The sequence below is a fragment of the Cheilinus undulatus genome, linkage group 9 (genome assembly GCF_018320785.1).
Source record: "Cheilinus undulatus linkage group 9, ASM1832078v1, whole genome shotgun sequence".
Taxonomy (NCBI): Eukaryota; Metazoa; Chordata; class Actinopteri; order Labriformes; family Labridae; genus Cheilinus; species Cheilinus undulatus.
The window spans coordinates 36898913-36917209 of NC_054873.1; the positions used below are offsets into that span (position 1 = coordinate 36898913).

The window sequence follows — 18297 nt, forward strand, 5'->3', positions numbered from 1 at the left end:
TTTATAAGAAAAAATGCTTCTTTAAAGGCATTGTGAGCTTTTACTATTTTCAAAAATCAACAAATGTTTTAATCAATATACATCGGAAAAGTGTACCACTGAGTTCTCCCGGGAGCTAATAGAGAAAGGGCAGGAGGTTTGAGTCGCTCCCACTGCATGCACCCACATGCTCTGATGGAGCATGGCAGTTCCTCGCTGATAAATTGGATGGATTCAGTGGCACAGCACCCTTACATGACAGCATGTTGGGAGATGCCAGCATAAGCAATGTTGTGGAGCAGCTATGAGTCTAAAAAGACAAAAAACTTCAAAAAGTAGTGTTATTTTACCAGTTGTTTGTAGGGTTTTCCTCTATTCATGTGGGTCTTGATGAGCGCTTGAACTTAGGTTTACACAGCAAATCAGGGCTAATAGTTAATGCCATGAACCGTTCAGCCACAGTGAGCTCTGGACCTACGATGGGGGTCTTCATGCCACAGAGTTTGATGGTCAGTTTTCAGAGGAGTCTGTCTCTTCTGTGGAGCCATCACTTTCCACCTCCATTCTCCTCCTGTGGTGGATGTTCCTCCTGGGGGAGGCCTTCCTCTGCACCTCCTTCAGTGCCCCCACAGCACTACCACTGCTGTTACTGCCAGGACTCACTGAGATCTGGGCAATTCTGTAAAGAAAACAGACAAGAAAGGTGATGGGGGGAGGAAGCGCAACAAAACAACACAGGAGGCATAGAAAAGCAGGTTAAAGAGCGTGTTTGTCACGAAACAGTCAACTTGAATGACAGTTCAGTATTGTACAGTATTACAGTGCCTGTAAAAAGTATTTACCCCCTTGGATGTCTTGCCCTTTAACTGGTTTTTGAAATCAATCATGGTCAATATAAATTGGCTTATTAGACAAAAAATAATGATATATATTTATTGTCAAAGTGAAGTAATGCCAAACGCAAAAAGTAATTCAAAATAAGTGGTCATATTTAAGTGACAGATCCAATTCAAGAGAGGTCCAGCTAATTAGTGCCAGTAGTCTCACAACTAGTTAAATGGGGATCACTTGAGTGCAGTGAACGTTTCACAAGTGATTATAGTATGAAGACACCTGTGCCTGGAAGGCCAAAACACTGGTTCAACAGTATTCCTGGTGACCGTTACATAATGAAGACAAAGGAACACTCCAAGCAACTCAGAGAAAAGATTATTGAAAAGTATAAGTCAGGGGATGGATAAAAAAATCCAAGGCACTGTACATCCTCTGGAGTTCAGCTAAATCCATCATCAAAAATTGTAAGGAAAATGGAGCAATGTGAAGCCATCCTCACAAACTGATGGTGGAAGAAGGAGACAAGTAAGAGAGGCCACCAAGGCACCTATGACTATTCTGAAGGAGTTACAAGCTTCAGCAGCTGAGACTGGAGAGACTCTGCATACAACTGTTGCCCAGGATCTTCACCAGTCAAATCTTTATGGGAGAGTGGCACAGAGAAAGCCACTGTTAGAGACAAATTCTGATTGAATATCAGCTTGAGTTCACCAAAAGGCATGTGGGAGACTCCATGGGGAAGTAAAAGAAAGTTCTTTGGTCTGATAAGACTAAAATGGTGCTTCTTGGTCATCAGAAAAGATGCTACATTTAATGGGCACCAAACACCTCACATCACCACATAATCATCCCTACCATGAAGTAAAGTTGTGGCAGCATAATGCTGTGTGGATGCTTCTCGGCAGCCAACCCTGGAAGGCTTGTAAAAGTAGAGGGTAAAATGAATGCAGCAAAATATAGGTCAATCCTAAAAGAAAATCTTATTCAGCCTGCAAGAAAACTTTGGCCTGGGATAAGATTTATTTCCTGCAAGACAATGACCCGAAGCATACAGCGAAAAACTACAATGAAATTGTTTAAAGACAACAAGGTGAATGTTCTGGAGCGGTGGAGTCAAAGCCCAGACCTTGATCTAATAAGGAATTTGTGGCTAGACTTGAAAAGGGCTGTGTCGTGGTGAAGAAAGAGCTGAGTGGAAAGGCAAAGCTCTCGATTAACAGGTTGATCTACGTTCCTACCCCCACCTATGGTCACGAGCTATGGGTAGTGACAGAAAGAATGACATTGCGGATACAAGCAGCCGAAATGAGGGCTCTCCCTTAGAGATAGGGTGAGAAGCTTGGCCAGCCAGGAGGGACTCGGAGTAGAGCCGCTGCTCCTCCGCGTTGAGAGGAGGCAGATCAGAGGTGGCTCCTGCATCTGGTCTGGATGCCTCCTGGACACCTCCCTGGTGAGATGTTCTGGGCAGGTCCCACCGGGAGGAGGCCCTGGGGAAGACCCAGGACACGCTGGAGAGACTATGTCTCTCGGCTGGCCTCGGAATGCCTTGGGATCCCCGGGAAGAGCTGGACGAAGTAGCCAGGGAGAGGGAAGTCTGGGCTTCCCTGCTTAGGCTGCTGCCCCCGTGACCTGACCTCGGATAAGCGGAAGAAGATGGATGGATGGATGGATTTGGAAAATAATTTCACGGATAAAACATCGTAGAGGGTGAATACTTTTAATGGAAACTGTGTGTCGAGTCCTCAGTCTGTGTGCAAGGCCGTGTATTTCTGTGCATGTGTTCTTACAACTTGTCCAGCTCCTGATCCATCTCTGGGTCAATTAGCAGCTCTGCCTTGCTGGGTAATGCTCCTGCAGAAAGAGGGTGAAAAGTTTTTAAAGCATCAGTCCTCCACAAAGACAACTTTCAAATAAATGTTTAGCATATATATGAAGTTAAGTCCAGTTTGGAAAGTGGAGTCTGAATCAAGTTAAACACTTTACAACAAATCATCTCTTTGCATGTTAGCATGAATGGTAGAAATAGGGAAGTATTAAATACCAATAGTCTGGTTGATAGTTTCATGTTTGGCCAGGCTCATTACAAAGCTGTAGTAGGACACCTTGTCTACCTGCTCCAGAGCTTCTCTCATACAGGACCTGGGAGGATGACTACACATACACAAACACTAACCATAAACAAACTTTATACTGCATTTGGTCTAGCATTTTTTTAAATCAACATCAACATTAATACATCGATACAAAGGATATTAGTTTACCCTTGTCTGAAAAGATACTGATAAATATTAAAACTGTCAAGCCCTTGTGCGTCTATGTTTATGAGGGTATGTATAATTACCTGTGTTTGAACCTGTCACACAGGTCATCTATACACTGAGCCAGAGTAGACGGCTCCACCCCATCCTGCTGCCTTTCCTCTTTTTCGTTCTCCTCTGCAGCCACAGAGGGAAGTTGCTCGATGGAGTCGGATGTGGGGACGATGACGGTGTTTGGACTCTTCCCTGACAACAGATCCTGGTAGATCACCAGCACGCTGTCCAGGAACTCTACAAACAAGCACACAGGGTGGTCACATCTTCTGTTTATTCAGGTTTTGTTTAATGAAAATATCAAATAACTCTGGTCTGTTGGTAATACATTTATTTCCAAGTATTGATTGGTACAGAAAGTAGGAAAATAAGAGTAAGAAATGTCTTCAGGTGATCACATTTTTTTCACCTTTTTGAATGTGAAATAAAAACAAGATACTTGTCCCCTAATGAAAGGATAAGCGCTCAGTGAAGAGACCCCTTACCTCAATTCTGTTTCTTTGCATTACTGATAAGTGCATAAATCACCAATCACCACTTTCAACAAGCCAAGGCTGTGCACATGAAAGCTCCAAGTCTTGACAATGCCACTGTTACCTACTAGCACTTGGCAATTAATTGAGTTTCAGTTTTAATTACAATTTTAGCTTCTCACAATCACAGAAAATAGATAATTGAGATTAAATGATTACTGCTCTGCATGCTTTGCTTCACTTGTTCTGTTTTTGTAGAGGTTTTGTAATGCATGTTAAATTTTTCAGTCTTGGTTGTGATATTTTGGCCAAAAAAGCACATCACCACTATTTAAAACAGTCAATTTATTGCTATTTATGCATTGAAATTGTATGCAATTATTCTTATAAAGTATGTTGTTTTCACTTATTTTCATGTATTGCTTGTTTTTCAGTGTTCAGAATGTTAGAGTATTAAGAATGTCTAAGTTTTATAAATAAAAGATCACTGAGTAATCATATTCAATAATTAGGGTCTCAGTATAGATTAATATAATCATGTGTGGCCCCATATGACCTCCCCCACTCCAACCCAAATATTTAGACAGATGGGTGGCAAGAGCTGGGACATCCCAGATCACACGAAAAATACATTGGGGAGTATGGCAGTGAGCTATGGCATCTTAATGTAAGCTCTCACCACCCATCATACCAACACTAACCTTAGATAAAGTAATGTTTAGATTCCTCAAACTCAGCAACCACAGAGTTTATGCCACCAAACAATAAAACAAAAATTTTATTGAAATGAAATAAGATAAGGCATGATGTAGGAGCCATAATGTAGTATGTGTGTATGTGTCACGTGGTGTTTGGGTTGCTGTGGTAACGCACGGGAGCTTGGGTCACGTGATGTATATTTCTATATTTTGCCGGTTAGGACTTAGAGGCGTGTTTACCTGCAGTCAGGTGGAGAGAGGGGAGAGGGGTAGCCGTAATTTTTGTTGACCGCTTCGCTTCGCTTTGCCTTTTGTTTGCTACTGTGCACTCGAATCCATCCAGTGTGTAACTGTGCAAGCTGCTGTTTCATTAAAAACACCTAAAGTGTATTCAAAGCCTCAGTGTGCTTCTCTTCACAAGCCGGCAGCGCGTCAGACAAAATACAGTACCCACACCTTTCCTCTCAAGCGACAAGGCTGGTTTTTGGAGTCGCTATACATGACTAACACATTCGTTTTTAATAACACCTATTCAAAATAAGTAATGTCAAATAAAGTCACTGAAAAAGTCATCAAATAGAAACAACAGAAACAAATGTTCATCATTAACATGCTGGTTGATAAGAGTGTATAAACAAAGACATGCAGCAGACTGTAACCATTAAGAAACTGTAGTTATCACTGTACCTTGATAGAAGAACTGCAGCTGGAAAGCGTACAGGAAATCAGAGAATGACATCAGACAGTCCATGGCATCGTCCATCAAAACAATTCTAGGGGATCAAAACAAAAAAAAAAAAACATTACAAGTGGTTACTGTCAGCTGTTTTAGTCCAGTTATGTATTTGATAAAGGGCCAAATCTCCCAGCTGTAACACATTTCAACATTAGTTACCTTTGTGAGTTGTTATTAACAGTTTACAGAAATTTTACATCAAAATTATTTCATAACTAATCAAAATACATTGAAAAGGTGTCTCGTAGAAAATCTTTACGAAGGTTAAAAAAGTTAACTGTTATTTTATGTTTATTTTAGGCATGAATGCATAGGTTTGATCCATGCCAAACTTCAAATGCACTCTGTCATCACCGCTACACATCATGTTACACTGTTTTACCAATCAGGAAAACTGGACAGGCTTTTGTCTTTGTTTTATTATTCTAATATACAGAGGGTTCAGGCACTGAACCACCAAGATGGGTTCTTATTTTATTTATTTACTTATTTCTTTAAATGTAATACTGGGCTTTTAATGTCTTTATTAAGAGTTGAGGACAGTTAGAGATAGAGATAGAGTTGGAAACAGGGGTGAGGTCAGTGTAAAACATGGCTTTGAGCAGTAAAATGACTAGAAAAGTGCTTGACAGGATACATCCATTTGCATTTATATAAACAGAAAGCCGCTTTACTTCTGAGTGCCAGAGCTTTGTTTTTTCTTATGCTGCCAGTGTACTGACCTTGCTGCGCTCTGCACCATCTCTGCTGGGAAGTCTGGACACAGTAATTGCAGCAGAGATCTGTACTCCAGCATGGACAGCAAGTCTGCAGAGCAACAAGGAATACATAAAACTCAGTGCATCTTTGAATTAAGACGGTCAAATCAGGCTGAAAACAAATGCATTCATTCTCATTTTTTCTGACTCTCTCTCACCTCCACTCTTCCCAATCTGCCTGTAGCATCTCCAGAAGACTCTGATGAAGGAGGCCCTGTTGTGAGGAGTAGCCTTAATGTAGTTATACTCTCTGAAGAGGATGTGGTTACTGTTCTTCACGCTGCTGAAGCTACAATTACACACACAAGCACAAAAATGACGGAGGGAGAACAACAGAATAAACCACTCCCTGCATGAGTCGAATTTTAACAATCCCCATCTAAGAATAAATGACTGTGGGTGTGCTGGGTGGGACATACTATTCAGCAAAGTAGCGGATCACTCCAAACTGCGTGTATTCCTCCTTATGCTCCAGCAGCTGGGTCACTGCGTCACTCAGGTAAAATAACACGTTACTGTCGGCTGGAATAGAAAGAAAGCACACATACAAACATTTACAATGGTTAAATAGTTTGTTGATAGATTTTAAAACATTATTTAGCAAAGGGATAGCTTGGCGATGAACATACCGAGGTACTCGTCGACGGGGACGGTGGAATTAAAACGGTTCATTCTGCTCGTGCTTTAGGCTAGTAGCTAATGTTTAAAACAAGAGTCAATATACACGACTTATCTGTGATTGACTTTTATCGTCTCTTAGCTGGCTACGTAATTTATTTTAGCTTTATCATTTCAGTATCCTTGAGATTCTGATAGCGATCAAGATGGGCCCTTCTGACATGGTGGGCTTCCATGGAAACGTCACCGTGTTGTGAGTTACATTAATTTAATTCCTTCAAAAACGTAGCGTACAAAGGTTCCTATGCTGTGTTGAAGTAACTACTAGATCGGCACAACTAGCCTACTACCACTATCTACAACAACGATAATAATAATAATAATAATAATAATAATAATAACAAAAAATAGATACATTATTATTAATTCCTTTTAATTTTATGACCAACCTTATTAGCTCTCTGATTTAAGTAATACATAAAAAGTTTTACAGAAATGCCCGAATAAAAGCCTGAAATTTTACTATAGGGCCTCAACTGCACTTTGTAGAAGTATCACTGAATTTTTTTTTTTTTTTTTTTTAGAAAAACTTGTATTTTTGGGAAAAGTGATCTTGTGAGAAATACAGTAAAACAGGTTTTTGTTTTTTGTATGCTTCTCAATATTTCTATGTTTTGTGTTGTATACACCTTCATCATTATTCTCTGCATTTTCCTTGATAACGAATATGATACCATTTATGCGTTATACCATAATCCCAATGCAATTATTGTCTAGTATACTAACAATCACATATTATTACCAAACTGTGCAGCTCTAATACAACACTTCATCCCAAACTGTATCAACAGTCTTTTTGTTATACAACTAAAAGGATATCCATATGATATTTGTAGACTATTTGATTTTTACAGAGGACCCATCAGTAATCCATGGGCGAAACACTTTAAGTTGTTGTAGTGGGAGGGGAAAAGTCCTCTCAACAGAATCAGATCCATGATTATAATTACAACTTGCTGCATTTATCATTTATATTGCCATGTAAAAGGCAAGCCAATTTATGATTACTTGAGGTCAAATATGATCTCTTTGTGTATGACTCAGAATAATGACTTAAATATAACTTACACCTGTCATTCATTTAATATTGTTAAGATTTCATTACCATTGATTTTTTTATTGTATGTTTTGATCTTAAGGCTATCTATCTCACACAGTTCCTCTGTCCTTAAGGCTGTCATAATCCAAGATAAATAACAAAATAATAAAAAAAATGTTATTTTTGAAAAAAATAAGCACACCTGTTTTTATTTTACTACTTAACTTCCAACAAGATCAAAACTCTCATGCCCTGGATCCATATAGGCTGATCCAGCTCTCTGCTGATATCTAAATGCAGATACTGGCTGTTGCAAGCTTTCAAAAACAGTAGCTTGACTATACTAAAACATTTTCCTACAATTTACTGACCTTTTTGCAGGTATATAGTGCCACTACAATGAAACAAGTGACATTGCCATTGTTAGATTGTTTTTCAAAATAATTTAATGAGGTTTAAAAGAACAACATTTATTTTTTCATCAAAAGGGTTTTATACTCATTACCCAAGAGCCTATTGCTTTTTCTAATTGAATAACTCAGACAAGAAACAAAGAAAGAAGGGCTGACAATGTATTGTTTTGTTGTTTCATTTGAAAGAAACAGCATTTTTCTTGTTTTCACTGATTGGTTGTTGCATGTATTTTCTTGTTTTCACTATCTCCTAATATGCGCGTTTCCCCCACCAATCTCGTTCATGCCTTACCTAGGCCCAAAATGCAATGTTAATTTTCTCTGGAGTTGCAATTTGCCTTGTTTACTGCATTGCTCTAAATAAGACATTTACCAGCACGCAGCATAGGAATGCAAAAGTAGGCCAGTATGCTTACACATAGCCTTCAGCCACTCAGGGTACATTCTTGAAAAGGTAAAACATGAATGGACCAATAATGGATAAAATACATTTTCTTTGAGGACGGCTTTTTTTTTAGAACAGCCAATTAAAACTCTTCTAAAGAGACGTTATGAGTGAAATAGTCCAATCCAGAATTGGAATCGGGTACACTAGGGGCGGGTCATAGTTTAAATGCAGCCAATCAGTGCTTTTGTCAAGTGACAAATAAGGAAGATCAATAAACCGCTGATAATAAATAAATGAGCCTATTTAGGTTTAATTTGGGGAAAAAGGTTTAGATGAACATATTCTCCTATGATGGTGATTTTAAAGTGTACATATGATTTGTTTGTGCCGACACTGTGCGTGAAGTTAATATCTGAACAGTGAAGTGATGTAGTCAGGGTGGTGCCCCTGTCTCCGCCCCTCCTCTGTCTCTCCGCCCTTGGAGGTATTTCAAAAAGCTTCATCAAGTTAAACACACGCAGCAGAGGTCAAACCGGAAATGGATGTCTGTTCGTATTTGAAAGAGGTGTGTAACACGTCTTCATTTTATGGAAAACACACATATCAGTGACATTTTTTATTTAATTTTTGTATACAAAAGATCTTTTGAAACACGTAATTTATTGTCGTTGAATGGTAGCGCCGTTCTTATCTTAAAAAAGTTGTTGCTGTTCGTTTTATTTTGAAAAGGAAGTTATGTTTCGTCTTTGCAGTATCGACGCATGTATAAAGCTTGGCTGAGCGTCTCCTTCTGTGATACCACTATCAACCTCATCGACCTGAATACTCGGCATCGTATTGTCTCCTAAAGAAGCAAACAGGTATCCCAGCGATATAAAATCATTTTGTTATTTTCGTTAAATCTCGTGTTTGACTCTGAACTAGCATGCTAGGCTGTTGTGTCTCTGCTGTTGCTGCTATGAACTGCGTTGTCAGGCCTGGCTGTGTTGGCGCGGATGAAAGGTTAGCTCATAGCCTGGTTTCTAGACAGCTAACGGCTGATACCGACCGTTGACAGACAAAGCTCATATTTTGGACTTTTGGTGTTCAAACCGCGTAAGCTTTTGGGGGTTATATTTGACACGAAGGGCTTGTATCTCCGTTCAAGCCGCTTCAAGCTGAATGAGCGGGTTTAGAAGCTAACCTAGCAACTGTCACTGCCGCTGCTAAGTTAGCTCACTAGTTAATGGCGCTCATCTAATTAACTTCTAACTAACGGCAGCTAGTTAAAATTTTGACCATCATCAGACAGAAAACTACACGCCAGGCTGGTGACAACCAATAAATATTCAGGTGGCAGGATGATTGCCCCCGCATGCAGACGGATGCCAACCGTGCTGCCAACGACGGCTTATTTTTAAGGGTGCAGTCTTGTTTCTAGGTGCAGCAGAGTAGATGCTCATGATGTGCAAAGATGTATCAGAATGTGGAAACAATTCATTTCCCACCAACGCAAGGTTAATTCATTAATCATTTAAAGTAATCGTTTGTTTATTCTTGTTCGTAGTTTGCAAATGTCAACCAGATTTCTGGCGGTTTTCTGCCGCCTCTCACATGCTTTCACCAATTCATGCTTAACTTGTAGAACATAAATTATAATTATGATTATTTACATTTTTTGGGGGGGTTATAATCCATATTTTTTAACGCAAAATTTACCAATCATTCGTCTGAAGGTCTAATTATAGTTCAATTGTAACCACTCTGATGGAGAATGGGAAACAGGATTTGAATGACATTGATATTGTTTGCTCTTATCAGTATACGTGTTAAGTAAATACTTAGTGTTTATTGCCATTATATGCACAGTATTATTGGTGGGTGGGGGCAGGACTTCAGGAGTGCTTCACTTGATCTAAAATATATCATCTGTTTAGAATATCACATGTTGTCAAATCAATAAAAAAAAAAGACAGGCATAAATGTTTACTTACAAATCCACACTGAAATAAACAAGACATGCACCTTTTACAAAAACAGTGCATATACTGATGTTGAAAGTAAAAATTTAGCTTATACTTTATTCTGATACAGATGTTTTTATTACTTCTGCCTCAATCTTTGTGCCTGTTTTCCAGTGAAGTTGTTAGTAGATGTATTGCAAATCTAGACATGCCTTGGAAAATGTTTAAGTGCATTTAGAAAGGGATAGTGTGTCACAGCAACACTGCCAACACTATCTTACACGCTTGACCATGAGAACATGTCAGAGTTTGTCCAACAGGTGACATTTCCTGGCAATAAAAAAACCTTTTCTCAGAGTCAGCAGTTAAGTAAACTAGTTTGCTAGTATTACGAACATACGCATAACTATAGACCACACAGAATTCACAGGTTTACAGACATCAGCCATCAGCAAATAATGATTTATTAGCAGGTATCCTTTTCCAATGTTTATTTGTTTTGTCCATCAGTTTAATGCAGACATCTGGTATTTGTAGCTGCTTAATCTAAAAAGATATGTTTTGCAGGGCAAAAGAAGTGATCGGTGATACAAACTCTGAGCTGTTTTAATGGTCAAATATGAGAGAAAATGCTGGCATAGTGTGAGTCTTACCACAAAAGAGGTGATGAGAAAACATAGGCGTCTGCAAAATTGTTATGTTAAACAGAATTTTCACAATCTGTGCGTCTCTACACACATGGACTGCCAAAATTGGTGCTTAGAGGAGATGTCTATCTATGATTTCAGCCAATACTGATGTTCAAGTGGTACATCAGTTTATTTCTGAAATAGCACTAATCATGATGACACTTTGAGGGCTTGGAAAAAAAGATGGTTTGAAGATGAGTGTCAAAATAGCCATGATGTTTAAAGTTCAATTGTTTCAAACAAAGCAATGAAGGACCAGTTGTTTACACACTTGACAAACTATAGCTTCACATCTTTATTGCATGGAATGGAAATCAGTGAATGGTCACCAGCACCATGTTGCATCAGTGTTGCACAAATTCAAATCTAGCATAGTTTGAACATATTTTCTGATATAGTCCCGACCTGAATATACATAATTTGTACAGCAGACCACTGATTGAAACTCATTTTAGCCAGTTTCATAAAAGTTTTAAAAGACACCAATTGTCTCATGTGCAAAGAGAGGCAGAGTCAAGCTGAGCAGGGAAGTAGATTATTGGGTAGTTGTTCTACATTTAGGCTTTTTTCAAAATGTTCATGGCTCATGGTGGGCCTCCTTGAGTGTGTGGCACCCTTGGCAACTACCTGTACCTTACAGTACACTTGTGTATTTGTCACTGATATTTTAGGCTGATATGAGATTTTTACTGCTGATATTTTGGCTTTAAATATTGGCAGACATGATCCTATTTGCTGATACCTGTATTTAACCTTTTTAAGCTAGCATCTGCCAATACCCATGTTGTTCATCCTTATTTTAGTTTTGGATACAAGCCCAAAATCAAACATTAATAATTTATTTATAAATTATATAAAGAAAAAAAATGCTGGTTTGCAATTGTGGCAGACCTGACAGTCCACCAAGTCCGTTTATATACTAAGGTCAAAATGAGAGCCTTTTTTCCCTCTGTTTTCAGAGTATGCTTTCTCAGCCCAGGATACCCTGTAGCATTTTTTTTTTCATATTTAAGTTTGTTATGGGTGTTGTTGTGGATCAATGTTATACTTGAAGTCTTAGCTGACAAAGTCTGCAGTCTTGCTTGTTAGAATGGCTCCAACTGAGAGGAGTTTGCAGAGACATGGTGATGTTTTGCCTGTTTACTTTACTGGCTTGGATCAATATGAAATATGAACTCATAGCCCCTCCCTGAATGTGCATTAGACAATCACATGCTCAGGCTTTCAAGTTAGAGTGAATTCATGTGAGAAAGTGAGTGCTGTTTTTTGTTATAACGGTCGAGTGTTGTTCAGTCACTTTTTCAGCTGCAATGTCAAAGCTTCTTTGGTGAAACACTTGGGACTTTAAGATTGATTGAACTGTAATGACAGGAGAAGTGTATTCTGTATTTGGTTACAGAAGAAGATTGTGATGTATGGACGAAGTGGCAACTTGATCCCTCTGGAAAAATTCAAATTGCATGAATTGCGGGGTCATTAGTGGGAACTTGCATTTTTATCAGCATAATTCCTACAATCAGTCTAATCAGTTATGGTGCTGTTATGTATTGTATTCCAGTGTCCATGCTTCTCCAAATGTAGTTGCCAGAAAGATAGTGTTTCTCACAAGGCCTAAAACATCATTTGGGTGTGTCACATTTTGAATGGCTTCAGAATTATAAGTTGCTTTAATCATCTTAAAAGTACATTTGTAGATATATAAACTGCCATATACATTATGTAACAGAGTCATAATTGACATTTGCAGTTTGAAGTGTTCTGATTAGTTTTACTGGTGTCTCATCTATAATGGTGTTCTGAGCAGAAAAAACGTAAAGGCTGCAGGCTAAAAAAATCTGCAGGAACACCAGTCACCACTGGGTAAAATTAGAACAAGCCTGGACAGTGATGCCATATCCAGGACCAGATAATGTCTGTGAAAAAATTGAGTTAAGCAGGTGTTTTAAGCAAGAAAATCAAAGTTCAAGGTGCATTGAAACAAAGAGGTTGTACTGTATGCCCAAAATGGGCTTGGACTATAAACAAAATGCATACTTGGTAAGTGCAGCTGCAGTATCTACTCTAAAAAGACAGAATGTGTTGGCTGTCTTGTTTCTCATTGACATCAGGATATCTGTGAAATTGAAGTAGGGCTGAACAGTTTTTAGTCATCTGATCTAAAGAAAGTTCACTTTTGATTTGTTGTTTTTGCTAAAGGCAAAATTGTGACAAGGATGTGCTGAAATGAATTGTGCAATGCTAAAGAGAGGCTCTTTTCAGGTACTCAGACCTCCTCCCAGTACCACTGGCATGTTCGTTAGGTTAATTGGTGACTCTAAATTGGCCGTGGGTGTGAGCGTGCCTGGCTCTCTCTGTCTCTTGCTGTTTCTCAAAGCCAAGGAAGGATCCTCGAATGGTGGTTTTTGAAGGATACTACGTCATCAACTGCCGTCAGAGGACTGTTCCAATGTCAAGGATCCTCGAAATTTTTCCAAGGACTGAGTCCTTTAGAGAATTTCCAAGGATGCACATGTGTATCCTCCGCTCGCAGGAATTACCCACAGTCCAATGCACTTTGTTTTCCTTCTCTTTAAAAAAAAAAAAAAAAAGTTGCGTAATAGCAGGAGAAAGCCAAGTCCTTGCGCAGTCAATACACATTTAAATGTCCTGTTACCATAAATATGTTGTCATCATTATTTCATAGTCAAAGTAGTGCCATATAATATTACATTATGTAATTATATTATATTATTATATTAAATAATCAATATGACTATATGATCATATTGTTATAAATATTATGATTATATGATGATGAGATGGCGCAGGGTAAAACTTGTGAAAGTTGTTGTTAGTACCCCTCCCATTTTGATTTCTGCCGCTGCTGCGTATATGGGCAAGATCCTTCCTATGACGTAATAACACACACTCGCTAGTCTGTTCCAAATGTGTGTTCAAGAGTTGCCAGCGAGGACTCTGACCTCACCTCCAAGGGTCTTGACTTGGGAGGATCCTTCCTACAGAGGACAGAGCCTGGACTTGAATAGACAGCTTCTATATGTCAGCGTCCAGTCCAGGGTTTACCCTACCTCTCGCCCAATGACAGCTTGGATAGGCTTGAGTCCCTCAGTGACCCCAACAGGATAAGCGGTGTAGAAAATGGATGGATGTCAGACAAATTTCACATTATTATTATTTTAATGGTTTTGTTAACCATGGGGAGAGTTTTTACAAATTCTGTCATTAAAATCACTCTATTTTAAACTCTGAAATATCAGTCACTGCTTAACTTAAGTGTTGACAATAATTTTCTTTGTTTTCCAGTTAATTACCTTTGGGGAAGCCCACCCCCTGAGTGGCCACCATGGGGGACGATAGCGAGTGGATGAAGCTTCCCATCGACCAGAAATGTGAACACAAGGTGACCGACTTACTGTCTGTCTGTACTGTTAGAACTTTTCTGTGGTTTATCTTCACCCTAATTTGCTTAATTTAGAATGATTTTTCTCAAGAGGATACATTCGTCATATCTACTTTGTGCCTGTTGTGATCCATTTTTTCTCAAATATATATTGTAATATGAAGAATACAGGATTTTTGTTTTTTTAAGATTTATTTTTGGGCATTTTTGTGCCTTCATTAGATAGAGGAGGACAGTGGATAGAGTCAGAAACAGGGTCAAGAGTGGGGGAGAGACATGCGGTAAAGGGCCTCAGGCCGGATTCAAACCCCGGGCCGCCCACGTACATGGGGAGCGCCTTTAACCACAAGGCCACCTGCTCCCCAGAATACAGGATTTTTAAAAAAGATAAATACCTCATACATGCCTCACACAGTTAAGTGTTTCAATGCTACAGAAATATTTTATTTGGTTCTAAAGTCTAAAACCAAATCCAACCATCCTGTTTTTACCCAGTTAGTTTGACCTTCTGACATCAGCTCTTTACACCAATATGGAGGAGTAGAGCCAATGTGAGGATAACCATTTCTAATAGTGCTTGTATTACATTTAATCTGCATCTCAAGCCAATGATGGTAGCTTGTAATTAAACTAAAGCTCACTGTCTCGTACAGCTTTCTTCTCTAAGTTGTAGTGAGGTTGTCTTGATTCTTCTCTGTAGAAGAGACTGCAGTTGTGGCAGCAAAGTAAATACTCACCAGCTCATCTGTAGGAGCTCGTATGTCTGTCCAGTGTTGTTAACAAGGACATGGTGCTGCTGGTGGTTTGAACACACTGGCAATGAGACTTACTTCTGTAATTGAATTTCTGTATTGAGCATCGTGCAGAGCATCTGTGACGGCTGTATTATTGTGTGCTTGTTTACCCTTAACATGCAGCTGACCCAGAGACTCAGCATGTAGAGTGATCAGTTCTTTGTACACTGAGATGTAGGGCTGAAGTCAACCAAAGGAAAACTTGGTGGACCAAGATCACACCCAGGCACCAACCAATCTATTGATTGTTCAGGTGAAAAAAAAAAAAATTACCTCGTTGGGGACCAGTTTAATCCATACAGGTTCCTTACTGCACCTGCTTGGTACTCTAAATGATCCTTAAATGAACATAACGAGCCTTTGGAAGCATTCATACATTTTTTTTAGGCTCATCACGGTGTACTAAAAAAATAATTAATTGAGAGACAATCAGCACACCTGCCTTTGATCTCCGTGATCCCAGCGCAGTAACTCTTTAAGGTGATCTTGGTCGAACAAAGGCTTTTCAACCAAACAATTGACCAATCGAATGGAAGCTGTCAGCCCTACTGAGATGATATTAGACGTTTTTTAGTCATGAAAAACTGGCACGTGTTTGATTCAAACAGAAATATGGCATGTCTTTACATGACTGACAGCGCACATCCTGCTTTGTGACTGTTGCATATGTGCACAACATAATTGCAATCGTACAGTGGTATAATATAAGTCAACCCTCATTCACAGTGTTTACTTTGTAGGCTCTGCATATATTGTAGACCAACTAATGGATCCTTCCACTACTTCCCTAGTTTTTTGTTTAAACCACTTTTATTGGAAATTATGATGTAATTAGTTATTTATGAGCTTCAGATTAACTCTCAAATGCAGCTTTTGACCGACCTTTAAGTGCTTTGTTACCTCTCGTAGTTAGATCCTTATCCTCAGAAGGTTTTAAACATGGGATTAAATTAATACACCTCTCTAATCCATGATTTAAAAGCATCCTGTTAACCAGCAAACCACTTTGTCTAAAAACAAATGCCAGAGTTGTTATGTAGATGTAAACATCTGAAGAGGAAAAAGTTTTTTTTCTATTACTGGTTTAGCATTTTCTCAAAAATACAATTGCTTTGCATAAAATAAGCCTCTTTCTGACTGCTCCTTTAGATACTTTGAATTATTCTTATATATTACTACACATACTTCCTACAGTTTGTGTTGAATATCTGAATGCTTAAAAACTGTGGCAGGTGGTATTTTTTAGGCTAAATCCTGCTTTATCTGGTGTGAGGTCCATGTTGATATCTGCACATACATTTGTTTACGTGTTGAAGTAGTCTTCTGTGTACCCTTGCATCGACATGTCAGTACAATATCAACAAAGAAATTTTGGTATCAGCAAATTATAGCTTCAAAAGTCGATAACTGCATTGGCAGATATGAACATTTCTGCTGATTTGTATCAATGATATACTGCCTGTATATGAAATTTATTTGTTTTTCATTACTGATGTCGATATTTCTAAAGCATACGTTTACCCTTTGTTGTAGAATCAAATACGGTCACATTAAGAGTAGCAGGTCAAGTTTATAATAGAAACGTTGTCACTTTAGGTTTCAGCTATGAAAATATCACAGCACTGGATTTAAAACAATCAAATTTTGCATCTATAGTCTGTTCATTCCAGCTCAAAAATGCACCACACCCACAGTCTATTCTCCAAGTATTTCCCCTTCAAAACTGGTGTCTGTCTCTGAAATTCCATGCCAGTCTGCTTATTATCCCCTTAGAACGACTAGCAGCTGTAAGTTTCTGTAAACAATAATTTTCATGGGCTGATATACCTTATTTACATACGACCATCATTGCACACTGTTTATTGACTTCAGTTAGAATATAGTTTCTACCACTGGTAAACCAGAAATGTTCCCATTGAGATACAGAATTGCTTTCAAAAGGAAATCCTGGCAAAGACAACTGACTATAACAAACAGTGATTACATCAGTGGAAAAATCACCAGCTTTCAGCAGAAAAAAATAATGTGAATACACTGGTCAAAAGATCTTTTTCTGGTTTTATATCTCCCAAACTAATACAATGCTTAAGTTTAATGTGACCCTATAGCTAAGACAAAGATAATGGTGCAAGAACATTTAAAGCTCTTTGCCAAAAACAGAGCAAGTTTAAGCAATTTCATACACAATGTATCCGTGAGAACAACTGCTTAAGCTAAAACCAGATTTTGTAGTCCTCTACTGGAAATGTATTACACTACCCTGCTTCCAAGTACTCCTTTTCAGTTAATGAAGAATTAGGATAATGTTGCACTAGAGTTAGATTTGTATCTAATTGCCTTTTATTGTTAATATTAGAGTAGTGTTAAATAAAGGAATAACAATTTTGGAAGAGTCAAGAATATTTTTGCCCACTGGGTATTGTTCACCTTCTGGGGTCTGAGTTAATTTTAGACACTGCAGCCAAATCAGAAATGCTGCTGAACTGGAACTGCACAAGAATAACAAGCAGATTGACCACAGGCTACACTCAACCCTGCTTTACTGCCATACTTAATTGTCCAATTTTGAATCCCAAACAAAGGCCTTTTTTGATCTGCACAACATCAAACCCCAAATTAAGTTCTGTCTTATGAACATGGACAAAATATTCAGCACGAAGTTCACAGTGAGCCTGAGGATAAGCTGACCACAAACTTAAAAGGCTAAGGGACAGCATGTGACACAGAGGTTCAGCTGTCATAGATGTAGGTCACATCCCAAACACCAGTCTTTCATATGTAAAATGTACTGACATTTATATATGTTCAAGTTATAAATGTATATAATTGACATTATTGTAACCTATCACCTCTTTCTCCATGCCCTTTCCTTCATGCTTTTTCTTGGCCAGGTGTGGAAAGCACGACTGAACGGTTATGAAGAAGCTCTGAAGTTGTTCCAGAGGATAGAAGATGAGAAGAGTCCAGAGTGGGGGAAGTACCTGGGACTCATAAAGAAGTTTGTCACAGACTCCAATGCTGTGGCTCAGCTTAAAGGCCTGGAGGCTGCACTGGCCTTCATTGAGAATGCGCATGTTGCTGGAAAGTGAGTAACCTCATGTTTCTTCAACAGTTTCATCTGTATGGTTAATGTTAGACTGCTGAGTTGGTGGCCTGAAGCAGT

At 38.7% G+C, this 18297-nt stretch overlaps 2 protein-coding genes across 4 annotated transcripts in view; one reads left to right on the forward strand and one right to left on the reverse strand.

Annotated features, from left to right (window-relative positions):
- Window positions 1–26: 26 nt before the first annotated feature.
- c9h11orf49 (chromosome 9 C11orf49 homolog) lies at window positions 27–6647 on the reverse strand. Its single transcript, XM_041795792.1, has 9 exons — window positions 6420–6647; window positions 6210–6312; window positions 5949–6079; window positions 5755–5839; window positions 4984–5069; window positions 3155–3362; window positions 2855–2964; window positions 2601–2664; window positions 27–658 (listed from the first exon to the last, which is right to left on the reverse strand). The coding sequence occupies exons 1-9, from the start codon at window positions 6460–6462 to the stop codon at window positions 490–492; spliced, it is 999 nt and encodes a 332-aa protein (XP_041651726.1). The 5' UTR covers window positions 6463–6647; the 3' UTR covers window positions 27–489.
- A 2417-nt stretch (window positions 6648–9064) lies between these two features.
- ckap5 (cytoskeleton associated protein 5) overlaps window positions 9065–18297 on the forward strand; it is a 42700-nt gene continuing 33467 nt past the window's right edge. For all 3 annotated transcript variants that reach the window (XM_041795007.1, XM_041795008.1, XM_041795009.1), the window contains exons 1-3: window positions 9065–9168; window positions 14244–14340; window positions 18026–18219. In XM_041795007.1, coding sequence (XP_041650941.1) covers window positions 14284–14340; window positions 18026–18219 — 251 coding nt within the window. In that variant the 5' untranslated portion in view covers window positions 9065–9168; window positions 14244–14283. The remainder of the gene's footprint in view (window positions 9169–14243; window positions 14341–18025; window positions 18220–18297) is intronic.